Here is a 27,958-nt window from a genome sequence, read left to right as displayed (position 1 = left end):
TGATGATTTCTCTGGGGGAGATGGGCAGCATATAAATTTAATAATAAAACAAATAAATAAATTTGTCCTTTGAAACATTAAGATTTTCTGAGATGGTTTATAATGGAACCCAAAAATAATTTTAAGAACAATGCCTAGTACTAACTATAGACTGATGGAAAACAATGAAGTAAATTACAATAAAGTTGTTTTTATTGTCTCCCCGGAGTTGCAATATGTGGTTCAATTTGATTATAATTTCTGTGTGGAAGTACAGTTGATCAGAAATTTTGCATTCCCCACCCCAGGAATCATCTAAACCAGTGTTTCTCAAACTTGGCAACTTTAAGATATGTGGACTTCAACACCCAGAATTCCCCAGCATGGCTGGCTGTGGAATTCTGGGAGTTGAGGTCCACACATCTTAAAGTTGCCTAGTTTGAGAAACACTGATCTGAACTGTTAATATATGACTTGCAAGAAAAAGCTGAGTCTTCCCAGCCTGCATATTTTTGGGAACACCTATTCATTTGCCTACTAAAAAAAAAAAGTACATTACGTACACAATCTTCAAGCAAGAGAAGAAAAAAAGTAAGAAAAAAAAATGTAAAAGACAGATATAGGGATTCTTACTTTACACCCTAAAGGCATAAAATACTTTAAATACATTAATACTGAAGTTGCTTAAAAATGAAACAATGATATATATATAGGAAAAAAACCTCTCTCATTTTAAGTCAATCTCCTCCAAAATCCTTCTGATTTAGATAGTTAACTTTCAAGTAAGCAACTTTAAGTTTACAGCCTTCTGATGTCCAACTGGGTAATTTGAATGTGAAAAGGACTTTCAATACATGTTAAGATGGGACTACGTCGTGGGGAGGAGACACAATACAAAGAACCACAATATTAGGGGATCCTTTAGGTTATCTAGTCCTTTGCTCAACAAATGCAGTAAGAGTTTTGCTCCTAAAGGCAGCCTAGGCATATTTTAAGATGAGAAAGATAAATACAACATCCCAAATCCACTCCCTACTCCTTGACTAGATTATTGAACCCATTGCCAAGCTGCTTTTCATATCCATATGCACACGAGCATAGCATATACACTGAGTGCATACATAATGATAAGATGCTTTTTCTAATAATCTATTAAAATCTATCATTTTACCCTTCGGACCCCATCTTTCCCTCTGGAAAATAAAGAACAAGCTTTGTTATAACCCTCGTCTAGCACTAATTTCAACTTCAGTAGGAAGAAAGGTCCTCCCTTCTACTGTAATGCTAGTCATGCTGCATCAGGTGGGTAGATGAGCTCTGTTGTTATCAATGTGGTTTTTTTTTTTCAATGAGTGGGGTTGTTTATCCTTGGGTGCTGAAGGTTATATGTGGTAGGTTTTTCTGTGTTTTAATCCTTGTCAGCTGCCCAGAGTCACTTGTGAGAGACGGATGGCTATATAAATCAAATAAATAAATACATAAAATAAAATCAGAATTCTCGAGAAGATAGGCCTTCCCCGTTTCTTTATTAACTGGTTTTTCTAAACCTGTACCTGTAATTGCTTTCTTCTCTCCTTTTTCCAGCTTGGCTTGGGGCAATTCAATATCTCCACCATGTTCCATCGGCTGCTCTGCTCTTTTCACTGCTGTGCCTTTAAAGCTCATCTGAAGTTGACTGGTATATTTCTCATGCTGAAGAGGAAAGGCGAGAAACTTGGTGTGTACATTCTGAAATGAGCAGCAACTCCAACAGAATCCCAGGATAACAAAACTGAAGTGCCTCCCAGTCCTAGAGCAAGGGAAGCAATCTGTAGCTCACAGACTAGCGGCAAACCCTCCGGTCTTGCCATTGTGGCTCAGCAGGAAAAGGCTGAAATTCGGACTCATCAATTGCAGAGTGTCTCCTTTTCTTTCTTTTTTTTTTTTTTACTTTTGCCAGCTTAACAAACCTATTGTGTTTTTAATATAATTTATCATTTACAGAAAAACAGACCTACTGTACCTTCTCAGACACCTACACACACACACACAATGTATACATACACCCCCCTTCATAGATCACAGGCCACACTGAAGGGTACTTCCCCTTCAAACAAAGAAACAGCTAGCTGCCCTATATAATTGTCAAACTTTCTCCGCCACCAGGAAATTTAAAAACCTGCACAAGCTGTAAGAAGAACTGTGGTTGGACATTCTGTGGTGGCCTTTGTAGGTCCTCCAAGGGCCAAATCAGGTGAGACCTCATTACTAGAGACAGATGAGCTGACCTGTTTTCCTGAGATAAACCACAAACAAAACTTACTCTGTAAGGCGGAGGAGGAGAGGAATTCATGTCAGGAAAATAACTAAAAGAAATGTTACATCTCCTGTTCTTCCAGAGCCTTGGTCCCAATCCTAATCTCTATATCACACATATCCGTATTTTAGAAAAGTAACAAGCTCTCAATTAGGAAGCTTCAGCAATTATCATTCTGGCCACTGAACAGTCATTTCTGAAATGATACTGAAGCAAAAGGAGCAAGATACACAAGTGGTTCCTGTTCTTCCTCGTGTGTCTAATTTTAAGCAGAATACTTCTATTCTCTCCCTACCACACCTGATTCAGGAAGATGAAAGAGATCATGCTTCTGATGTAACGACTACCCTGCTCACTGGCTTCAGCAGAAAAAACATGTGTATCAATGGACCACTTCTCAGATAAAGGTAAATTTGCAATGAAACTGCAATGGTTTAGGGACTTTGTTTAGAGTCTAGTACCAAAACTGATGTGTCTCTTGTCAATTTCATTTGCTTCCTACTTTTCTTCATATAGGTAGTCCTCCAGTTACAACTGCAATTGGGACCAGGAGTGCCATTGCTAAGCAATGCAGTCATAAAGCACATCACATGACCACATCACTTAGTGACGGCAATCCAGGCAGTCCCGGTTGTCGTCGTAACCCAAGAAGCGGGAAGTTCCAGGTAAGGACTACGGGGGTGCCACAGGGGGATGAGGGAGGCCCTGGGAGGCCTGGTGCAAGCCACGGGCAAGTCGGGGAGGAGGTGCTTGGTGTGGCACAAGCTCAGAAAGGCTGGGGAATGAGGGCATGGGGTGCATATTTGAGCACACAAGGAGGCTGAGGAAAGAGGGTGCAGGGTACATGCAATCACAGGGAGGCCATGGAAAGAGGTTATGGAGTATGTGCGTGTCATTGCAGGGAGGCCATGGAAAGAGGGTGCAGGGTGCGTGTGTATGTGTCTGCAAGCACAGGGAGGCTGGGGAAAGAGGGCATGGGCTGTGTCCAAGCGAAGGGGGGAAGGAGGGATCGATGTGTGTGTCCAAAGAAAGGCAGGGGGAGACTTACCCCAGTGACTTGTGACCTTCCTTGCCAGCTTCTCATTGATTTTGCTTGCGGAAAGCCAGCATGGAAGGGCACAAATGGTGATCACATGATGGTGGGATGCTGCAACTGGTCATAAGTGCAAGCTGGTTGCCAGGCACCCAAATTTTGTTCACATGACCGTGGAGGCGCTGCAATGTCTGGAACTTCAAGGACCAGTCATAAGTCCCTTCAGTCAGCACTGTCATAACTTCAAACGGTCGCTGAATTAATGGTTGTAACTCGAGAACTACCTATATAAAGAAACCTAAACAAAGACTAGCATGCCAAAATGATCTTAACAAACACCCATTTAAAAAAAATCAGAAGGAACACCTGCCAACAATGAGAGGTTGGAAAAGGGAAGGAGACCACAATGATAACCTGCATCCACTTGATAGATGGAACTTAATGAGACAGGCATCCTGAGAAAAAGATTAGATTCTCTGAAGGAACTTTAACTTGCAATAGGGAAGCTAATGGGACATCTAGTGCGTTGTTATAGAAATTATGGTTTAAAGCCAGCAATAGTTTTTTTACCTTGCCAAAAACTATCTAGGGTTTGAAGCTAGTTTGTTTTGCAACTGACAGGTGATTCTTCTAAGTACTAATTACTCACTGAAAATAAGACAAGCTAGAAATATACAAAGATGAAACTAAATTATGAATTATTTCTGCTGCCAAACACGGAACAGGAGGCCAAACCTACCCTTTAGGCAACTACTTTCTTGCACGTAACATTAAATCTCAGTGTAGAATTACATGCAAATCTACTTTAGGCAAATCTTTGCATACAGGCAAAGTTTGACTTTGATGCAGCAGAGATGAAAACAAACAAGAGGCAAGGTACACCAGTTGAGTTCATTTCAGTACCAAGGCAGCTGAATTCATTTAATTTTTATTTTCAAAGACAGAATCAACAGGTAATCTTTAAGAATCTTTCGTTGTTTTGGTGAAAATGTAGGCAAACTTGGAGAAAGGTAAAGAGCATCTTGTTGATATAATCCACTGCTGAAAGTAAACCACTCTGTCCATTTTAAACTGCTGTTCTTTGCCAAAACTCTGTCCCATTAGCCTCTCACTGAAATTCGTGTAAGGTTATCAATCGGCACTGCTATAAAGCCCATGATTCATATGTTCTGACCAGCCATGGAATTAGTGCAATGAAAGATGCCATCTTTCTCGCAATGCATCCCATATTTTCCCAAAGTTGGCTAATCAACACAAAGCTTATAGCCTACATCCCTACTTTGTTTGAGCCGAGATTTCTCAATGTTTTCAGTTGGTTTGTTTTAATAAAGTGAGTCTCTAGAACTCTTGGCTATGAGTAAAAGCCTGAAAATGTGAACTAGTCTGTCCTGAGGGCTAGGTGGAAGCATAAAGTTATCATTCAGGACTTGGCAGAACTGTCTTGGGAGGGATTAGCTCTGATCTAAGATTATTTCAGCATAATATGTTGGGAATTTCTCATGGGAAAGCTTTGTAGAAATGTATGGGAGAGGTAGTACAAATCTGCATCTGAATTTTAGCAGATCTTTTCACACTGATGAAGCAACAGAACACCTAAACTGATTGTGCTTGGTTCCATATCATGTTTTCTGAGGACCAACACATGAAAAGACCATTCCAATTACTATATATATAAGCTAGGATGTCAATGATTTGCAAAGCATTCATTTTTTTAATTTACATGAATAGAATGTATTTTGGGAAACATTTCTTGAACTGTAAGCTGCATTGCAAAATTTGGAAAAGTGTAGATTTCTGCATCTAACTGCATTCTAATTTATATACGTGCAAGTTTAGAAAGTGAAAATTGGACATTTGAACAAACTAAAATAATATGAGAATACAGGAATTTACCAAATTGACTACTTGTCTACCTAGACTCTTATTACAAGTTTTCTAAAAGTGATAGCCACTTTCCATTATCTCCTGTAGCGTGATCCTTATTTAACAGGAAGTCTTTTAGGATTGAATCTAACGCTTCTATATGTAAAACCTATGCTATCCCACTGAGCTTCTACTCTATTAATGACACAGGACTACAATCCTTCTGAGAATTCTAAACATTCTTCCTTTCTCTGTCTCTTTTCCTCTCTTGTTTTTTAACAACCTAACTAAAAGGTGGCAAAAATAAAACAGCATAGTACCACTGGTGCAGCTCAGTTAAATTCCAGACAGAATTCATCCCTAAGAACCATAGCTTAAATATTTTCTGTTTTTCTTCATACAGCCACTTAGAAGGGAACACAAACGCTTACCTTTAGCACTTCTTCTGGTACCTTGTGCTGGATGTGTTCTAAGACATACATGTTTGCATGTAGAAAAAATATTAAGGAAAAATGCAGCTTCAGGAGAACTCAGACTTACGTTAACCGTAACTTAATGGACTCTTATGGAGAATTGTTCACTAGGAAGGGGTCATTTTTAACAGTAGCAGTTAGTAGCAAGAAGCTACAACTTAAGACTTAACCATCCCAGAAAGGTTGCAAACACAACAGTGCATGTCCCACTGACTACCAGAAGTGAATAGTAAAAGAGGACAGCTGGAAGCAACACACCTCTTTGTCTCCAGCAATGACTTATAACTAAGATGGCACGCCAACAGGAAGACCCCAGCTGCAGGATGCTGTTCCCAAGCAACACCATCATCATAACATGGCAGTTCCCAAACTTTTATTAAGTGGGTCACAGATTTTTGGGGGTCTAAATTAAAATTGAAGCACCCCCTCCCCTTTTATCACTCCACTCATAGAATACCCATTTCTCTAGGCTGTTGCAAAGCAACAATTTCCTGGGAAAAGAGATCCCAATTCAAATGGCTTTTTGACATTTGATCTTTGCCTTGGCTCAGTCAGTTGAAGTTCACAGATAGAAGTGTTCCTTCTAAGCAATGGAGATGTTTCTGAGATTTGTTGTGCCTATCAGGGGCGTTTGAAATTTCTTTCATGGGCTAAATCAGGCACAGCTTTACTCTCTCCTTTGCTTCATTGCTCACTATTTGCCAGCAGAGGAGGGATATCAATGCACCGAGGAACCTGTCTGCTCTAACAAGCAGGGAGGGTGTTGGATGCTTCCCAAAATAGTGGCTTAATTCTTCAAGAGTGTCATGCTATGGTGCACAGCTGGGGAGCCAATGCTGCTGATAAGCTCAGTGTCTGCACTGCACAAAGCATATCTCGTTATTCAATCTCTGCTTGATGACAGCTATTGGCAAGGGCTCTGTCTTCTACTCTGCAGTGTTCAAGAACTAAAATATCCCTTCTAGGATGATGGATCTTCCCTATAAGATCAGTCTCTGGTTAATCAGGTTCTATCTCCACAGAAGCACTGCAGCATCTGCAGGAAAGGACCCACATGCTTGTGGTGGCACTACCAAAGGCAAATTCCAATTGGTCAAAAGGCAGAATGGACAGATATTCAAAAAATGCATTATGACGGCTCTTGCTTAAAAAAGAAAGAAAGAAAATCTAAGCAGCAAAAAGTTCAGAATTCTACAATGAATTTGGTGTTCATTTTCCAGAAGGGCTCCTGCTCAAAGGCTTGTGGGAATGCATTTGGAGATCTGGAAATCTCATTCCAGCAAATGACAGAAAACCAGGGTTTGACTGAAACTGCTACCCAAATAAAGCAGCACCACGTGAAGTCTTGAAGCTTGACTATTCTACATACAGGTAGTCCCCAGATTAAGAACACTCTATTTACAGATGATCTATAGTTAGGAATAGGGCCTACTGTAGCAAAATTTGAGTTAAATACATATTGATTCGAGTTAATTACACAATACACTTATACAGTATTATACAATAGTGCTGTTCCAGCTTACATACAAATTTGACTTAAAGAAGACCTTGGGAATGGAACTCATTCTTAAACTGGGGATTGTATCTATAAATGGAACTTGAACTGGCTTGTTATGTTCAAGCAAAGGAATGCAACTACTGCATCTCCAGTATGCTTCTATCTGGCATGGTCATCCTCTTCCAGCAAACTTTGATAGGAATGCACATGGAGTGGTGAGAAAGGAAGGGGATGCCTGTTTAGCCAGCTGCATCACTCAAATCAACTGCTAATCAAGGGACAACAGATGCCACAACTTGCTCATCTTCCAACTGCAAAAATAGCAAACTGCCACATGCAATAACTCACTTGGATCTGTTTGCAATCTTAAAAGCATGGTATGAATTGCAGACTAGTCAAGGTTTTTTTTTTTATTCCCAACACTCAACATGTGGGACAACCCCACAGAAAGCAAACAATAACTATAATGAAACATGACAATGGTAAGATTTGCATAGGCTCATGTCACAGTTCCAGAGAACAGTTGGCCTGGATTTTCTCAACAGGGTGGGGAACAAGAGGAAAGAATAAATTAAGGATGCCAGAAAAGGCAAGAAAAGATTGTCCATGTTACTTTTTAAAAAACAGTAACAGAACAAGGACAAGCACAGTATTCTGGCACAGTAGGAGAAATTTGCTTGTTGGCTACAGTGGACAGATGTGTGCCCTTCTGCATGAGAACCCTGCTGACTCAGGGAATGTAAAAGATGGTGTAATCTATAAAGAGCCAAGGGAGAAGGGAACAGGCAAGGGGGTGGTTTTCTTGTTTTTTTTTTTTTTTATGCTGATAGTTCAGTAGAAAAGGAAGGAATGAATTGAGCTGGATTGTGGAAGCATATGATTTTGTTTTTAGTGATTCTATTTCAGCAAGATTCTCCAGTCTTTTCTCCCTCTCCCTTCTCTCTAGCGTGCAGACACACACACACGATTTCAGACAGTCCTATGTCTGCTGCCAAGAACTACCAAAATGTCAACCATGCTTTAATCTAGTCTTGAAAAAAAAGTTCCTTGCCAAGAAAAGAGCATATGACAGCAGTGCCTGGGCTTGCCCCCTAGAACACAATGCTAAAGTCAACAAAGCAAGAGGAGAAAAATAAAAATTCAAAACTGAAAAATGGTGTAGATCATGGCATAATTCTGGATGTTGTTGAAATCAGTGCTTGACTAACAGGGAAGAGAATTTAAGCCCTGACCTGAGTTTTGCATCCAGGTTGCTTATTGAGAGAAAACTGATGGGAAAGCTGTGGTAAGAATGGAACTGCATGTGTCACAGCTACTTAACCTGGGATCAAGCTGTTCTGTGGCAGAATAAGCCATGTTCTGCACATCCCAAATCTCTTCTCAGTACTAACATAACAAGAGATGGATTAGTCTCTTACAGTTTAAAGTATCTTAAACCTGGAAGCAAGCAAACATATAAAAAAGGAACAAAGGGCGAATTTTATTTTAGAAAGTGGCATGGGAAAGAAAAAGCAATAAATTTGCACAAACTCAAGAGTAATGACAAAAAAATGTTTTCAAATACCCTTCAGATGCCAGCTGTGGAGTAAATCTGCCCATTTTCTGTGTTTCCAGACCAACTTGCATCTTTTAGCAGCTGCATTCAGCAATATATTCCTCTGCACTAATAGCATAAACTAATGTGGTCTCCCGGTAACTTTCAGGTGGAAAAACATCTGAATTATATTTTGAGGACACAACATTTCAGAGAATAGCCTAGAGGTAGGAAGGCAGAGTCTCCAACCTCATAAACTTGGCACTTACAAACACAAGATGCCAGTGATCCTGTTGCATCTGCAACTTCCTTTGTCCAAATCAGACTCTTTGTTCATCAGAACCAGCATTGGCTGCATTGATTTAAAGTCAAGATACATTTTGCAAATCTTTCCACAAAGAGTTAAGTGTGTGGGCATATCTTCCTTTCATAACTAATGGCAAGTAAGATGTTATGAATTGCACTTATCTGGAACATGTATGCATACATACAAAAACATAATATTGTTACTGCCAAGGGAAGGACCATCAAAACCTTTCAACACGAAGATTCTCACATTGAAGCTAATAAGAACCAGCTGTTTCATCAGGCTCAAAACTGAACCCATGAAGGAAACATTTTCAGGCTGCCAAGCATCCCCCCCCCCCAAAAAATGCAAGAGACCAAAGATGAATTCCACAAGCTTCTTCGTTGAAGGCTCAATGAAACACATTTTTATTAATAAGCTGCTTTTCTTGTAAGAGTTTCATTTATATACAGACAGTCCTCTACTTATGAACAGGTTACATTCCAAGAGGCTGTTAAGTCCATTTTGTTTGTAAGTCCAACCATGGCACACCACATACATACACCCGGAGGTTTACAGGGCACCGCATACATATGCATGCCTGCTGTAAATTTCCAGGTGTACGTATATGGTGAACCGTACACATCCAGATGTATGTACACATGCACACCATAAACTTCCAGGACCTTTCTTTGAGGACCTTCATTGTTGGAGTTATTGGAGGTTTGTTCATATCAGAGAAAGTTCATAACTCGAAAGTTCATAAGTAGAGGACTGTCTGTAATGCAAGTGGACCTCGTTTAATGACCACTCATTCAGTGACCATTCGAACTTGCGAGAGTGCTGATCTAGTAGTACTTATGACCAGTCCTCAGAGTTCTGGCCATTGCAGTGCCCCTGCAGTCACATGATTGCAATTTGCAACCTTCCCTACCAGCTTCCCACAAGCAAAGTCAACAGGGAAGCTGGCAGGAAGTTGGAAGTCACGATCTTGAGGTTCTCGTCTAACAACGGCAACCAGGGACTGCCATCACTAAGTGGTGCAGTCACATGACATCATGCTTTGCAACCACGTCACTTAGTGATGGAAATTCTGGCCCCAATTACTGTGGTTAAGTGAGGACTACCTGTATGCTAACAGAAAATAAGCCATAGGTAGCTTAGCATGATGCATGAGCGCTGACATTGAATGAGACCACTCAAACCTGCTGCTGCACCATATAGGAAATCCAGAGGTCCATCCTCACAACAACCTTTAGACTAAGAAATAGCAAACAATCAAGATCAAAGCCCACATTGCATGGCTGAGTGAGGACTTCCACCTGGATCTCCCCAGTCCTAATTTAACACCAAACTAGCTCTCAAAATGACAGAAGCAAAAGAGCATATATTTTCTTGAGCTCATGCAGGGAGTGCAATTCATATAATCCGACTTACTGAATTTCAGTTCTATAAGAAATAAGACAGTGTTTTTCTTAAAATAACAATAATAAATCTTGAAGACCTTGAAGACATGTGCACTTCTGCCTCTACAACGCACCCAAAAGGATATCATAGCCGAAACGAATCACGTCATTCAGTTTTAGTGTGATGTACTTCTGGTCAGGGATCCGTATGTCATTCACAAAGGTCTGTGGAAGAGAAAGACAAAAAATATCATTCAAGCAACAAGTGAGGAGAAGGAAGTCAACATGGAGAAGTTTATTCAGGAAACCCTGTTTAGCTTTAGGAAATCTTCTGCCCAGATCTCTATCTATCTGCCAATCATCTGGTACCTCTTTCCTTCCCACATACCCGTTAATTCCCCACCACTTGATGCTTTCTCCTTCCCTGCTGTTGAAAACAGCTTCAACTGCATTTCAGAAAAGAAAACACGCAACCACTTTTTCTCTGCCATGCAAAGCATTTGACAGAGCAACTGAGGCAATACCACAAGGGTATTTTTCCAAACCATAAAAGCTCCCTTGTTGCATTTTTTGGCCTAAAGAGCAAGCCTTCTAAAACGTCAAAGGAACCATCTTCATAAACTTAGCATGTACTTTTAAATGCATTTAAAACACATAACGTCAGTAATCTTTATAACAGTCCTTAAAGGCTGGTTAGGATTATCCACGTACTGAAGATAGGGAAGAGGGTCCCAGAAAGGAACAGCCACTTGACTGAATCCATGGCTGAAAAGGAAGTTGGATCAAGCAACTCTTCCTTAACCGCTAGATCACAGAAGTACTGAAAGTGCTTAAATTTACTCCAAATTAATTGCAAGGAGTACCTATTGCATGTCATGGTACATCTCAAACCCACAGGTGTGATAAGTAATAACTGTCTTCATATACAGAATTGCATTTTACTAAAGGTTTCTCCTGCAAGTAGGTCACCTGACACTCCAGGGCACATGTGTTTTTTGTGGCTGTCTCCCTCTCTGCCCATAATCGCTGAAAATTGATGACATGATCCTTGCCACTTTTCAGAGACGAAACACATAAAAACAGGCAGTGGACACCACTTAAAAAAGATTTAATTTTGTTCAGAAAATGAACAGAAAGACTCCTACCTCACAGGTTTAAAAAAAACCTGACAACTCCTTACCCCAGTCGTGTGTGACACATCTCTGCACATCCTGCGTCACATCTATTGCATCTCTCTTCATGTCCCCATCTTAACTTTATTACAGTCAAAGACAAGCATATCATCCTGAACTCTAAAATATTGCCCATCTCTGTTTTAATAGTTGAAACAGTTCAACAGCTTAAAATAATGATTCCTTCTTTTCACAATACCTTACAATTTAAGAAGTTTCCTTTCTTTTTGCCATCACAGTGCTGCACCCAAACTTTTATCAGCGATATAAGATTCATTGAAAGGCATCAATGTTGCAAAAGGTGTCGGACAATCTGGGAGGACTGCAAGGGAGGGGGGAGTATTTGGAAAAACCACGCAGCTGAAAAATTTGCAATCAGTTATACTGTATATCAGTATACAGTATACTGCCAGTGTATATCAGTGGTTTTATCCTCCTTGATAGTTAGAGCAAGAAATAGCCTGCAATTTCACAAGCCAACTATGACAGATAGCTGCTACTCTTTAGTAAATGGAATTGCTTTGCAAAACGTTTTTAGACGCCAGACTATGGAGTTTCTATAGGTGAGATCCAAACTTTTAAGTAAAATCTGCCCAAGGGTCCAGGAAGACAATGGCAAGCAGAGAATTTTTTTTTTCTGGCTGACGTTAACTTCAACATGATTGGAAACAGAGGCAAGCCATGCCAAGAAAAACAGCTGTATTTGGATCAGAATCCACAGAATTGGAAAACGTTGAGCATGGTCAATCTTTTACAGATGGGGCTTGGGCAGCAATCAGGCCCAGGAAATTATCTGCAGCCAGGCCTTCACAGAGATGGTGCAGACTTAACTTCTGAGCTGTTTTAAAAGTGTAGGTGGGGAAGAGGAGAAATGTCGAACAAAAGGCTCTCTCCAGAGCACTCTTAACTATTTCACGTGATTGTGGTCAAGAGACATCTATCAACAAAGACCTAGTGCAGATACAATATTCCCCCCTCTCCCTTCAGTTAGAAGATGCAGCCCACCTCATAGACTCATATGATCTATCTTACCTGCCTTCCTCTGTCCACAGGAATTTATTTTTTTTCATTCCAGTTTGGGAGCTAGCCATATGTACTATAACATCTATACCAGCAAATCTCACCAACCATGATTACGTCCAATTTGGGGTTCATATAATTGCCTAGAACTGAGTCTCGAGCAAATCTCTTTCCTAGTTCTGCCTTTCACTTGGGAATTATAAGAGGGTGGATCTATGCTTTGCATCCTTGTAAATGTTTCTGTTCTTTCTTTGCAGAAACAGATTGAAGTCAATCAGAAGCTGGAACATTAAAACCAGGATCAAACTGCCTTTTTCCAGCTAAACCTGGATGGCTTTGCAGGGCAAATAGTTGTTCATTCTCTGTCCCTAAGTCCATCTTTTTCATTATCAGAGCTGCATGTTCTGGAGCAACAATAGCAGCATCCTTCAGATTCAAAAGGAAAAAAAATGTTTTGAAGCTCATGGGACAGGCATGTAGAACTTGTTGGCAATTTTTTTAAACGAAACATGTATTTTCCTGGGACTGCATAGCTGTTGCAGCTGCAGAGGGCAGACATACAATCTTAGCAAAAGATGCAGATGTTTAGGAGTTTCTGGCAATGATGTGAGCCCCCATGGTTTGAAGCCAAGTTTTTCCCTTCAAATCCAATGCATTGTATAGCCGTCTAAAATGAGAGGATACTTAGGGGGTGGATATTTTTTCATTAATTCCTTACAGTCCCACTTCATCTTGACTTCCACTTTGGAATGACAGGCTCCTAATCTCCTAATGATCTCCTTGAAATAATGAATGCTATACCTACAAGACAAGGAGACCAGAGTAGAACTCCTTGGCACCAACAAGAAAGCTATAATGGTCAGGATAAGAGTCCTTTCTGAAGTGTAGTTATCAAGCAGGCGCAAAAGACTGCAAAGCAGTGCTACTACTTCAGGTTATGCCAGATACACCAGAAAAAGGTGATCTTCTACAGCAGTATTCATCAATCTGACAGTCTGCAAATGTGTTGGCTTTCAACAATCATAATTTGCAATCTATATGACCTGTGGAGCTGAAGTCAGCACATCTGGAAAATGCTAAGATAGGGAAGTCTGATTATAACATCCAAAAGCCACTGAGATATCCAAGGAAATCAACAAAGGCATGATTTCCAAATGAAAAAGGAAGCAAAGCTCTTGCTTTCACAAATTAGACGTTGGGGATGCACCCAAAGCCCTTGCTCTTGAAATTAAACTTTGTGTCTAATAGTCCTGCAACAGTCTTGTCGTACACAAATGTATTGAATCATACCTCTGGTCTCTCTATTTAGAGTTTTACCTTGATTCTCCTAGCTTGGAAATGTCAGAGATTAACCTATGCTGTTTTCTGTGCAAACAGCATGGTTTTGACTATAAAATTGTGCTCTCCCCACCAAAGATGTGTCATTCTTTTCTCAAACTGCTTGGATTTACTTGGGACAACTAGGGTACTACAATGGACTCTATGAGGAGTTATCCTGAAGAGTCGCTAGAAGCAAGAACTACCCTGCTAATTAGTACATGGTAACATGACCACATTATACCTATACTGAATGATCTGCATGGATCGCTAATTACTTAATGGGCTCAGTTTAAAATGTTAGTTAAAGCTGTAATTGGGCGTCTGTTTTAGAAACCCTATCTATCATTAAGGTCTACAAGAGAAACTGTTCTAAGAAAGTCCCATTTGCAGAAGCAGACACAGGAAATGGCCTTTCCCTGCACACATTGCTCCCAAACTACTGTGATTCTGGATTTATAATTGGCCCCTATTCATTCAGCTTCTTCTTTTTTGCGGGGGGAGGGGGTAGAACTGTTTGTTATTATTATTCATTCAACATATATAACAGATTTCATCTCAGAGCTCATGGCTTCATTTAGCACTCTCTCTATTTTTTCCCCACAACAACCATTCTGCAGGATAGGCTGGGCTTAGAGAGTGTGATTAGTTCAAAGCTATACAGTGAGTCCTAATGGTTCAAGACAGACCCAAATCTCCATTTCTCTGTTCCCAGTCTAACATTTTAACCACTATATCACATTGGCTTTTTAGTATTTTTTCAGGGCTTCAGTACAAAATTCTATTCAGCATTTTTAATTCTTGGTTAAATGCAGACATTTGTTTTAATAGAAGTGTACAAAGTCCATCTAATCCAGGAAGCCATCACATAGTTGTTTCAGAAGCAAATGGATCTGATCAAGAAGGCACATCACCTTGAGCTGAATAGTGCATTTTTTCAAAAGTGCTTCATGCAAGGGAATCTTGCCCTCAATGTCAAGAGACAGTGAGTGTCACTCTCAATGTCACCTCAATCTTGCCTCAATGTCACCCTCAATCTTGCCCCCAATGTCAAGAGACAGTGAATGTCAGTGTCTGTCAGTGAGTGTTTCAGAGATGGAGAACCTACAGCCCGTGACTTCATGTGCTCCCCTATTCCTTTCCATGGGTCTCAGACTATATTTCCCATAATTTGGGGGCAGAAAAAACAAAAAACTGTAGTGGAAGACCTAAAAGAAGCTTAATGTAGTCTGAGAAAACAAGAAAATCTTTAAAACTCCTCCAAAGTGGGGGGGGGGGAGGAGAGAGATCTGAAAAGTTTGTTTCCGCTCCCAAGACTCTTGTTCACTCCAAAGTTTATCACGTGGGGCTTTCAATGAAAGAGCCTCCCCCATTATGGTAACTGTTTTAATTTCATCTGTTCTGCCTGTTATTCTTGATTGCTAGCTGTCTTGTGAAAAGAAAAGACATAAATCCAATAATAATCTTCTTGTAGTTATCAACTAATGAATATGCAAAAACAGAGAGCAGATAAATAATTGTTGAAATACCTGAATAATGATTTTATGTTACTCATTTTGTACAAAAACAAAGCTATAAAAGCCAGTCTTTAAAAAATCAAGTTTCAGTGTTGCTGTTATACCACTCTAAGGTTTATCCTAAACCAACAAACAACTGGAACAAGGACAAAGGTGCTATTCAAATACACTTCATATGAGTCATTGGTTTCATACTCTACTCTAAATGTAATACGTGTATTTCAAGTACACAAATCCACAAAGTACTTCGTTCCCAGCTCCACATTCAATGCTCCAGACTGAGCAGCCACATTCTTTTAACAAGAAATAAACTTTTCAGTTTGTCTGTGTGCATGTACGTGCATGAGCAATTCTGTGTCAGCTTCCTATTAATAGCAGCTAGCAGTCTCCTATTGCTTATGCTATCAGAAGAATTCGTTATTTTTCCTAAAATAGCCAATTTCTCCTGGTAGAAACCCTCATATAGTCAGAACCCAGATTTTCTAGTTTCATAATTTTTAGGTAAAATCAATCTCTTATTCATTACTGGAAGTCATCCAATACCATTCATGCTATTATCTACCTACGATAACAAGAATTTCCAACCTGCTACCTTCCAGTTGTGCTGTAATAAAACTCTCTAAATTCTCAGCCAGCGTGGCTGAATTTTTGGACTGATAGTTCAACACATTTGGATGACACAACAGTGGAGAACAGATTAATGAAAGCCAATATATAAATATTACATCAATATATCAGAAATATTGATATATAGTTACTAAAGCAATGTAAAATATGCAGTGAAACAGTAAAAAAATTCAAATAGATGATAAAAAACAACAAATATCTCAACAGAACCCAAAGAGCAGAATTAATGGACAGGATTTAATTAGGATTAGAAAATGGGTTTGAGCTGGATTGATAAATCATGCCTTAAAAGCAAAGTGATAACAGAAGATTGCTGACTCAGAAAACATGGCAAACTATAGTGAAAGACCAAGAAAATGAAATCTGTGAAATGTGGGGAGAAATGTGGGTTTTTTGGGAATCAGTGAGATATGGAGAGAAATGATTGTTTAGTCCTAGTTTACATCCCAAACATAGACAAAATTTATACATCATGTTAAGTCATTGTATATACTTGGTTTATTAAATAAACCACAATCTGTCAGGTTCTCATAATACACTAAACAGAACAAACCACACTAAACCAAACAAACCACACTACAGCCCAACACAATAAGTGAACTTGGCCTCCAGGTGAAATCAGAATAGTCACGGTTGCTGGACTAATCCTGGGGAGTATGTATTAGGAGACTGGCTGGTGTGGGTCTTCCGGGCTGTATGGCCGTGGTCTTGAAGTTTTGTTTCCTAACGTTTCGCCAGCACCTGTGACCGGCATCTTCAGAGTGCAGGAGCACAGACAGGAACAGTTCTCGCACAGAGAGAACTGCTCCTGTCTGTGCTCCTGCACTCTGAAGATGCCGGTCACAGGTGCTGGCGAAACGTTAGGAAACAAAACTTCAAGACCACGGCCATACAGCCCGGAAGACCCACACCAACCATCGTATGCCGGCCGTGAAAGCCTTCGACAATACATATATTAGGAGACTATTTCTCCTCTAAAAGAGAAGGGCTGAAGGGTTAGGAAAATTAGTTACAACTCTGCATACATTACCTTTGTGCAAACACAAACCATAATTTCCAACCCCATTTCAAATCAGTTTAACATTCTAATTCTTATTTTTTCCTAGGGAATATTCAGACATAAACTGGTAAGCCATATTATAAAGCCAAGGTTTGTTGAATAACCTTATTGACCTGGTTTGTACACAATACTAAGCCATAAATAGTTGGGTTTGAGAATCACGCTAAGGTAAAAACAAACAAGTCAGATGCAAAAGAAAGTGGGTTTGACTCAGAAAAGTGGGAGGGGAATGCCAAGCCATGACAGAAAATATATATCTGAGTCCTGGGAAATTAGAAAGTATGAGAAGAAGCTCAAAAATTTTGTCTTGATTGTGTAAGGTGGTACATTAAAGGAGAGGGGGGCTTTCAAGATTCTGTTAAAATACTCTAACTGCATTAAAGTGCATTTCAACACTCCTAGCAATTCCTGTTTCCTGACCTTGCCTCCTTCAAAGGACTGACACTAGGTGATGGCTTAGCTTTCTGTAGGAACAAGTTATATAACATCTAACTATGGTTTAAAAAACAAATAATTGTAGCTCAGCAGCCAGTATGCAAGGGATAAGGATGGCAAAAAAGAAACAGGTTGGTATCTTGTTTTAATTCACAATAAAACTTCCAAGTGAGTACAAATTTGTATTAATCCACTAAAAGTACAGAAGATTGACTCAATTCATGTGTAGCACTGAGCTATGCATTGTTTAACAATGGTTTACTAAATAGTGATTGCTTTCACACAACATACTAAGTCAAAACCAAGCAAGTCATATTATGGCTTAGAACAATCTATGAATAGCTAATCTGAATTTATGGCAAATCTAACTAAGCATCAGGAAGAACTCAGTGAAGGAGCAGCTAGATCAGTCCTGAGATTTCACAAGATTTATCCTCCAAAAATCCTATTGACTCCAACTTTAGATGCTTCATTTCACTTCTGCAAACTGGAATGAAAAAACCCACTCACAGAAATGAAACTTGGATATACCATACACCTCCTTTGGCTTACCACTCACCCCATTTAAGCTTCCAAGATCCTTCACCCAATGTTCATCTTTCTCCTTGTCGTAATTGATGACAGCATGCTGCTTATCCACGCTCCGAGACTGGGAAGATCAACAACATTAAATTAGGAAGTTGTAAGGCAGAGGTTGCTTTCACAGCTGCAGTGATATATCAAGCACAATATCAACACAAAGCCATAGTACCTACTGTCCTATCAGATTAGGGCAATATTACACTTTAAAAGTAGCACCCCCTCCATAAAGGTACCTCGGATATTTTACAATGCTACCCATCCTGGCATTTACTTAATCAGATCTTAACCTTGGCATCCTTTTTTCCTTGGCCTACCTACTAGATGACATCAGATAAAATTATGTTAATTGTCTATCATTTCAAAAACCTTGAATGGCAAGGGAGTTCCAGAGGCCATCACCACCATCCCTCTCCCTTGTCCATAGAGAGCATTCAACTATGTCAGTCTCCCTACCATCAACACACAAGCAATACCATCCAGTCCAAACATGCTTCAGCTGGATCTGCGTATGGCTAGGTTAAAATGGATGTTGCAGCTCAGTATGTTCTGGGACTCAGCCATTGTTTCAGCATGAACCAGGCTACCTTTAAAGCCACACAGTAATGCAATTTTATTGCCTTTGAGCCCAGCACATTATGTGAACAGGCTTACGGTTTAGTGGGCTGTGAGAACTTTACCAGTGATATTTATTCTGCTGCTCTCTAAGAAGCAGACCAACACAATGCCGAAAACATTGTAGATCCCATCTTTTTGTGAAAATTCAGGCTTCAGAATACATTTCTGCATATTCTTCTTTTCTAAATCCTAAATACATGAATTTACAGCTTCTAATTTGCAGAAAATAAGCATTTATACCAGCTATTCCTTTACAACCCGTGCTAAATAAATGAATAACCCCATGAAGTCAGCCCAAAATTCCCAAGATCTAAAAGTGTCTGAGACATTCCATATTACAGGTAAAAGGCACACTGCACAGCAGCAACAGGAAAGCAAACTAAAGCAATGCAAAAAAGTTGGTTAATGACATCTGAAGAGCCTAGTGAGATTAACATCTTATTTTGCCAAAGCCAAGAAAATACTCAGGGAATCCCACAAGTTTTATTCATTATGTGCCCTTGTGTAATCTTAAAGAACTCCTAGTGGTTAACAACAAGATAAAACATCCACAGAAAATTACAAAGGAACAATTAAAATTTTCCCAGTAAAAATGCATCAGCATCACAACAATAAAATACTGAAGCAAAACACAAGACATCATCCCAATTATTCCCCAAATATACTTCAGAAAAACACTGTTTTAAGCAATTTCTGGAGAGCTTAAAGAGAGGAGGCTAGTCTGGCTCTCTGAGGGAGGCTGTTCTAAAGAACAGGGACCATCACCAAAAAAATGTTTCTGGGCCCAGGCCCTTCACCTCGCCAAAATGAGGGACTACAAACAGCTTCTCTCAAGGCATGTCTTGGGCAGGTTGATTCTGACTGGAGAAAGCAATCCTTCAGGTACCTAGCAGCCATCCTATGGCTAAAATCAGAACTTTGTACCACTGATACCTGGAGATACAGGCCCTTAGATACCAGATACCATAGTCCTACCTGTCCTGTTGTTCAGTAAAGTGAAGTTACCACACTCCAACAGAATTTATCCTTTGCCTCAAGAAGCAAAATGTTACCGGCCAGTCCAGTTGCTTCTAGGGGTGGGAGCTGAAAAACTGGTTTCAAATTTGACAGTGGAGCATTTTTGTACCTTTAGTTTTGCCCCCTAGCCTTAGGAGAGGTGGGGGAAAACACTCCTATTACAAACCCAGCATGAGAGATCAGCATCTTAGAAGCTGCTGAGATGCAAGTAGTCAAGGGGGAAGCCCAGGAGAAGAGTAGCCAGTGTCACTTCTCTCCAGGTGTTTGCAGGCTCTCTACTCAGCTCCATTCTGTCTTTCCTAATCTCAGTTCCTAATCATTAACCAGAATGTTAGATGGAGATACTGTTGCTGTTACTGGGAGAACAGCAGCAAGCAACGCCTTCAATCACTGCCACTTTTCATTGCTTCTCCACTAAATGAGGATAAGTAATGCTTTGCCCTCTGGTCTAGAAAAAAAAAACAAAAGATCACCACAGATTATTTTATGTCTAAAAGGAGTATACTCCATTGTGAAGTATATTTTTTTTAATCAGTAATTTCAAAACAGGCATTATTCAATGACCCTATATTCCTTTAAAATCTGCACAATATTTATTGAATTCCATCCCTTTCTAATTCAGTTTGTTAAAAAGAATGGTGTTCCTTTTTAAAAGAAATTGATTACCTAATCAGTATTAATACAGGGCAGTAATACAACACAGGATGTTTTTCTTAATTAGAGACAAAATTTACTTTTCTCAAAAAGAGATATGCACACACATATATAGATGCAGAGAAAAGAAAAGGGAGGTGGAATGAGTTCCAGGGCCTCTAAGAATCTGTGGAAAACCCAATTAATGTTGCCCTCTATCATCATCTTCACCAGGTTCATGGATAAGAAACTGGTTTCTTGAAATCAGAATGCTTCTAGAACTCCTCCAGCTGCCCACCATGATTAGGGCTACTTAGTGGGGAAACTTGTCTCATTGTCATTCCACCCCCAAAACAACACAGGAAATGGGTAGGAGGAGTTGGCTGATGAAACAAAAGGCAATGAGAGGTAGATTACAGAGATCTAGACAATCCACAAGTTGCCTGTTAAAATGCCACACAAACACAATACAGAACAAAAGCAAAAGGTGCAAAGTTGTTATTTTCTTAAAACAGCTCTGCATTAAGCTTCTAATATGATTGTTTACTTCTTCTCAAAGTACATGAGTATGTCCCATTGCATATTTGTACTACTTTAGTTAATTAACAGAGACCTATGCTCTGCAACCCCATGCAGATTAATTCAGATGTAAGCTCTATGTCATTCAGTGGAGCAAATATGTTTAAACTAGCAGCTCAACTATCCATGTGTGGAATTGTTCTATTTCCTCCATAAGCCTTTTCCTTCACAGTAGCTTCAGTGTTGGCTGTTTAGTGCAAGTTGGAATGCCTGAAGCACAGGTCAGGCATGTGTAAACTCCACAAGTCCAGGAGCACTTCCAAATCTAAACACAGAATTCAGAGCAGATGTAGAAGTGAATTCCTGGCCAAAAAACAAAACAAAACAAAACAAAACAAAAAAACCAGCAACTGGGTTTTGTCCACAACTAGCTCAAACATAAGGTGTTAACAAAGCCCCCATTTTTCACTGCTAATAATTTCATGCTCCTTAATCATATGCACGTGAAATATTTCCAAATTGTGAAGTAGGGATAGAAAGCTTCTAGAAAGATTAAGAGTAAAAACATGTTTAAAAGAAAACAGGTTGAAATGATTGTTCTATAAATAGATATACTGTATAAGTATTCTGTTCTGCAAAACTGTCTAGCTTACAATCTTTGTTTAAACCAATGTTTCCCACTTTGGCAACTTTAAGATGTGTGGATTTCGAATTCCCAGAATTCCCCAATCCACACATCTTAAGGTTGCCAGGGTTGGGAAACATTGGTTTAAACCAACTCAACTGTTGCCTCATGTACACTTTATTCTCAAATGCTCTTATAAAGAAACTGATGCCAAGCCTTACCATCCAGCCCAAGAACAAGCCCCAGCAAGCCTCTGGCTCACATATTCACCACCTTCACTTGACACAGCCCTAAAGACTACTTTGGAAACATATGCTTCTTACACAAACTGCAATTATTAGACAAAATGTGAGTAATCTTATTAGGGTGAGTTGAAATAAACTAATTTCAAATCATAAATTATTATTTGTAACTCACCTTTCTTCCCATAGAAATATGGTTAAGATTGTTTCAACTCTTTTTGGGTTTACCATGGCAGTAAACCATGGTTTGTTCTAAGCACCATCTGTTGAAAAGCTAATATATTGGATTCACTATCACATTAACCTATAAACCATGTTTTACAAGCCACATGAGCTGGGTTCGCATATTGGCACTAAGTCATAAAACCAATGACATTATGATTTAGTGTGAGTTGCAACCTCAGGCATTAAGTGCAGTATAATATGATGTCTGAACCAAACTCTGGTTCATCCAAAATGAATATTTGAGTTCCTTTCAGCTTTGCCAAAAAAAAAAAAAGGAGGGGAATATCACATCTCAAAGCTCTTTGTGGTTTGTGTCCATCATGACAAGCTATGGTTCAGACAATAACTGGGGCTGGGGAATTCTGGGAGTTGACATCCATACATCGTGAAGTTACTGAGATTGAGGTACACTGGTTTAGAGTATAACAAGGGTGCCTATGCTGGACTTCAAGCATCCCTCTCTGCTTCAAACTGAACAGAAATAATGTTAAGTATTATGGTTAGCTGAAATCCTGCTCTCATGATGAGAATTCAAACTCTGCCTCTTTATGTAGAGAATGCATTTACCTGGAGCATGAGTTCACAATCTTCCCTGCCAACAAATATCATCTCCCGAGGAAGCCGATGGCGAATACCTGTCCCACTCACCAGGAACCATGATGTCATGCTCATTTTGCTGTTTGGCATTTCAACTTTTCACCATCCTAACTGAGCAAAAGAGAAAATCTGGTTCAGTTAAGTTTGCAAAAACAATCTTCCCAAAAATCCAAGTCAGCTGGTAAAAACATGCAAACCTGGCTTACATTCCCATATATATATGTGTGTGTGTGTGTGTGTGTGTGTGTGTGTGTGTGTGTATCATATATATTTTGGGTGGCTAAGGGGACTGAAGGCCACAAAGTAGGTATAGGTACTACGTGTAGGCTGGGCATGGGGGTGGTGTGTGATATGCATATCCAAAGATTTATACTGCAGTTTTCATATGTTTCCCATCTCAAGATATTTGTAAATGATTCTTAGTTTTGAGCAATTATGGTTGGGGGAATATGAGGGCAATGAAAAAGAGCCTTGGGATGACATGCAGCCCTGGGTCTTCAGGTTGCTTATACCTGGCTTATTCTGTTTGATGTTAGATCTCTAAGACTTAAAAACAAATTGTCTTTCTTAATCTACTGGAAGTAAGAGGGATTGAACTTGGGCATCTCCTGCATACAAAGTCTTCTACCACTGAGCTAAAAGTTCAATTATTTCCAGCTAAAAATCCATCATGTTTATATTACAGGAAATAGACTCTATAGGTGTCTATATCCCATCACAATGATAGTCAATGGTTGACATGAACTAAAGCTCACCAGAAACCAGGTATGGGGGAAAAAAATTACCAGTAGAGAAATTTAGTTCTCAAACATATTAGAGAGAGAGAGAGAGGAGAATTTCCCTGTTGATTATTCTGATGTCTTAACAGAATACAATTTTCAGTCCAATACAAAGCAGTCAAGTACCTCAGCAGGAAGAAGGGGAGGTAGTGCATCTCTGTACAAGATTCAGACTCTGAGCATAAAGGAGATATGCAGTACACATTTAACTTGGTTAGCAAATTAACTTGTCTGGCATTTACACAAACAGACTGGAGGTCATACAACATGCTAAAGTACAAAACAACCAAGCGAGCTTAGTATGTTGCACAAATGTAGCCATTAAGTCTAACTGACCTGGTTCAGCAGAGTGTATAAATTCAGCCTTGGAGTCAAAGCAGTGGTGATCCTTCAAAAACAACTGGCTACTTAATGCCCATTTAAACTGGTTTGTTCCTCTTTTAACAGGCCACAGTTATAACTCAGGGTTTGCTTTTAACTCATTACTCTTGGTGGAGGGAAGAATGATTATGAAGTTCATATCAACCTGTTTAGTTAATCCCAATTTACTAGGATTTAATTTATACATTCATTCATTAAAATTACATTTAGTTCAGGAGCTCAAGGCATTGTACATAGCACACCTGCCTCCAAATTTTCTTTCAACAACTGTCCTATAAGATAGGTTGGTCTAAGAGACAGTGACTAGCCCAAAGTCACTCAACGAGTTTCCACAGTAGAGAGTGGACTTGCAATTAAATCTCCCCAGATCTAATCCATCACTTAAACAATATACCACACTCAAAATTCTATAGTAGCCAGGCTTATTGTTATATCTGAATCCAGCTATTGTCCTAGTAGATAGTGGGAAACTCACAACCTGCAATCCAAACATAGTCCCAGAACATTCTTTGTCACTCTTCAAGCCCCCTGAATTCATGCTGAATTTCCGAAAGACACTGCCAAGAAAGACAGACCTAATTTTCCACTGTGTTTCCAAAATAATAAAGAAGCATTAAAGGGAGTATCGCCCTTTCTTTAAAAATGTGTAATAATTAACATGTTTGATAGGACTAGGGAGGCCTAGGTTTAAATGTACACTCAGCCATGAAAATTCACCAAGGGACTGGATCCTGTCACTCTCCATCAGACCAGTCTACCTCTCAAGACTGGGTAGGTGAAAACTGTAGGAATTGGTACTACATGCATCAACCTGAGTTCCTGGAAGAAAGGCAAGACATAAAACTAAGGAATAACAACACCCCAAACCTCCAAAGCCCAAACTCCCTGATCCTTTGTGGGATATCACCACATCACTTCCTTGCAACCTTCAGTTATTGCCATGCCCAAAAATAGACTACAAGCACAGAAAGGCTGACCTTTCTGCTAAGCCTTTGCTTAATTTACAGATATGTTCTGACTACATACCCAAGGGGGAAGGATTACATAATAATTTCTGGGACAATCTGTGGCAAGTAATTCATGGAATAAAATGAAAATGGTTTTGTTTAAAAAATATATAAAGCATAATTTCAAAAATTAATTTCAGGGCAGCATACATAAAACATAAATCAATATAATTTACAGGAACAGGACGTTAACCAACCATAAAAAAAGAAAAACACAAGCATATTCAACCAGAAATAAATTTCTGTGTGTTGGTCTTCTTTGAAAGGAAAATGTGACAATCCACTTATATTCTACCTTCCTATAAAATAATAGGCATTAAATTAACCTATCAAGAAGTATCAAGGGCAGAAAATTGGAGTATTTAATTATTTTAATAAAAATACTCATGTGTAGGCCAAGAATATTCATGTGTAGTACATCTATTTCAAAAAGCATTGTATGCATTTGCAAATGTTCTGCATTATTTATTGAATTTATATCCTCCCTCTCATACAGTTGCTCAAGGTATACATAATGCTCCATCTTATTTCTCCCCCAAAAACCTTATGAGGCCCCAAGTCACTGTGGTGGAGGATGGACTGCTAGAAAATATACTACTACATTTAAATGTAAGTTTAGGAACATAAGATGAGCCAGATTTAAACCAGATCCAACCTGTCTAGAATCTTATTCCCAGTGCTGCAAACCAGACATCTCTCAAGTTTTTTCAAGCAAGTCATGAGGACAATAGCACCTCCCCACACATTTCTTAGCAATATTGAAGGTAATGTATATCCATTAAATCAGTATCCATTTATGCATTTCCTTCCATTATTTGTCTGATTTTAAAGCCATTCACACTGGTAATCTTTCTTAAATGTTGGGGCAGTGAATGCCATAGTTTAACTATGTACCACATGAAGAAGGAAGTCCCCAAATCTTCCTCTATTCTACTTAACAGAATGGCCCTGCATTACAGGAAAGGAAGATAAGTTTTCAAAACCATGTACATTTTGCTAGAATTTTACCATATTGTCTTTATCCTATTGCAACTCAGTAGTTGACTTTTTTCTAAATTAAAAGAAAATGCTATGTTGTGACTTTTCCACACAGATCAGCTACTCCAGTTCCAGGACCATTTTGGTCCTCCTTTTGACTGTGCTTTTGCTCACCTTTGCCAACAAAATTATTTTTTAAAAATGTGATCATTCAATAGGTTGATTTAAAAATATTGGCAGCTGGAACACTAAAAGAGAAATCATAGTGTTTCCATGGAAATTATTTATTGTCCGAGGCACAGACATAATGCAGCAAGTTAGGAAAAGCAAACCTATTAACCTACAACTGCCATACCTGTTTAACTGATGGCTTATGAAAAGACACATCTGAACCAGTTGAGCACAGAATCCATGAACCACATGCAATTTTAGTATGTAAGCATAGTATGAAGACAGAGATTGTAATCCTAGACACATTTAACCAAGACTAAGTCCCACTGAAAATGAAGAGCTTTTCTCCCAATTAAATATATTTGGAATTGTACTCTATGAGATTCATCTCTGGATCAAGAAGTCAGATTCAAATTGGTTGCAAATTCATAAGGAGAAAAACTAGACCTGTGCTCTCCATAACTCATATCCCACATCACAAGCATTCTACATTGCCACTTTCAGCAGCAGGGAAATGTGGAACACTGTGATCTCATGACACAGGTACCTTCTATCACACAAAATAGATGAGTACAGCTTATGTGGCTGCCCTTGTGGTTTTATGTAACATTAACAAGACACTGTTTCAGCATTCGCCAACTTGGTACCCTCCAGTTGTGTGAATCAGAACTTCCATCTTCCCCAGCCTACATATTCAATGGGCTTATGGGTGATAACAAACACAGCCCAAGAGTAGCTGGTTGGAGTTGCTAGAGGCTGTCATTCAACACAGCTGAAGAGCACCAGGATGGAAAAGGCTATACTGTTCATTCTACCTTGGTCCCACCCCCAATCTAACATATAAAGATAAGAATCTGACCTATCTATTCCTGAAAGGATTATGAAAATGCTGGATATATGACTGTAAATGCTCACAAGAAGCTTCCTAAAAATTCAGCTTGATTAAAATTCAGACCTCCTTCTATTATTTCTTCTTTTTAACACTGTCTCTCTCTCTCTCTCTCTCTCTCATGCATGCAATAAACTGCAGGGACATGTTTGCATCTGTTACTAGAAGGAAGGGAATAAACATGCTAAGCAGGCTGTTATTGGCCCACAATGCAGACACAAGTCAGGGCAGTAATAAAAGCTTGCCGTGCCTATTTTATCTCTTCCCTGCCCCCTTCAGCCACTGTATCTTTAATCATCTCTCTAAACCTCAGAGGCAGCAAATTCAGCAGCAATGAGTGCTTATTATGGACATTTCCTGAGAAGGAGGGGCAGATTTAAAGGAAAACATAGACAGGCAGGCCTCAGTAATCCATCTGACTGGGGGAGGGAAGGAGGGAGAAGAGTTTAATAAGGAGAATAAGGCAAAAAGCTAGAGAGAGCAGCTGCGGAATGGAGTAAATGAAACAAATGATTAGAAAAGCTTAATAACAGAAGGACAGACAGGCGCTTAGACCAAAAAAGAAGAAGAGGAAGAGGAAGAATATGCTGAAGGGTGATTGCCTGGTTGGCAGCCACCAAATGCCAATTCAACCAGCTAGGCCAGGATTCTTCCCAGATCTTTCACCATTATGAAGCCACGGCCAGCAGCTTTCCACGCCTAGAGCAGGAGGGTGGAGAAAAAAGCCACACCACCAGCCCAAGCCAAGGTGTGACCACAAAGCTGCCAGCCAGCTTAATCCACCTTTCTTTCCGCAAATCTTTGGCAGGTAGGTGGGGGAGGGCATGTGGAACCGAGGAGAAAGATGAAGCACCTTTAACCTCCACAGATCCAAAACCAAGGTTGGAGCACCCCGATCTCTTTGTTTAGAAAGAAGGGTAGGCAGTGGCAAGCGTCAGGCTCAAAGCAAGGGGAGAGGGGTTGATTCCATGAAAATTATGCAGGGTGGTGGCAGAGCTGGCGGGAGAAGTGAGGGAGAGCTAGAGAGGAAGAAAGAGAAGAGGGAATCCACAGTTCCATTGATCCCATATTAGAAACCTAGGGGGGAAAGCTGTTTTTTTCCCCTTACACCTGTTTTCATTGAAAAATAATGTCCTACCTGTAGTCACTGAAATACTAATCCCACTACCCCTCCCTCCAGTT

General features: G+C 39.6%; 1 protein-coding gene across 8 annotated transcripts in view; it reads right to left on the bottom strand.

Annotated features, from left to right (window-relative positions):
• The window catches only part of CEP170B (centrosomal protein 170B), a 66,481-nt gene that overhangs the window by 37,311 nt on the left and 1,212 nt on the right, over window positions 1–27,958 (bottom strand). For 5 of the 8 annotated variants that reach the window (XM_007423945.4, XM_025163932.2, XM_025163933.2 and 2 more), the window contains exons 2-6: window positions 22,542–22,682; window positions 18,076–18,165; window positions 10,515–10,593; window positions 5,603–5,661; window positions 1,533–1,671 (exon numbers count right to left, since the gene is read on the bottom strand). In XM_007423945.4, coding sequence (XP_007424007.1) covers window positions 1,533–1,671; window positions 5,603–5,661; window positions 10,515–10,593; window positions 18,076–18,165; window positions 22,542–22,661 — 487 coding nt within the window. In that variant the 5' untranslated portion in view covers window positions 22,662–22,682. Of the gene's footprint in view, window positions 1–1,532; window positions 1,672–5,602; window positions 5,662–8,706; window positions 10,472–10,514; window positions 10,594–18,075; window positions 18,166–22,541; window positions 22,683–27,958 lie in introns of those variants that run through there. The other 3 variants (XM_088149772.1, XM_025163928.2, XM_025163934.2) reach the window with 2 other exon arrangements.

The sequence above is a fragment of the Python bivittatus genome, unplaced genomic scaffold, assembly GCF_059951505.1.
Source record: "Python bivittatus isolate LINGU-HERP-01145 unplaced genomic scaffold, Pbiv_v1 ctg000580_np1212, whole genome shotgun sequence".
NCBI lineage: Eukaryota > Metazoa > Chordata > Lepidosauria > Squamata > Pythonidae > Python > Python bivittatus.
Note: the sequence above shows the minus strand (reverse complement) of the source record. Positions and strands in the feature narration are given on the sequence as shown.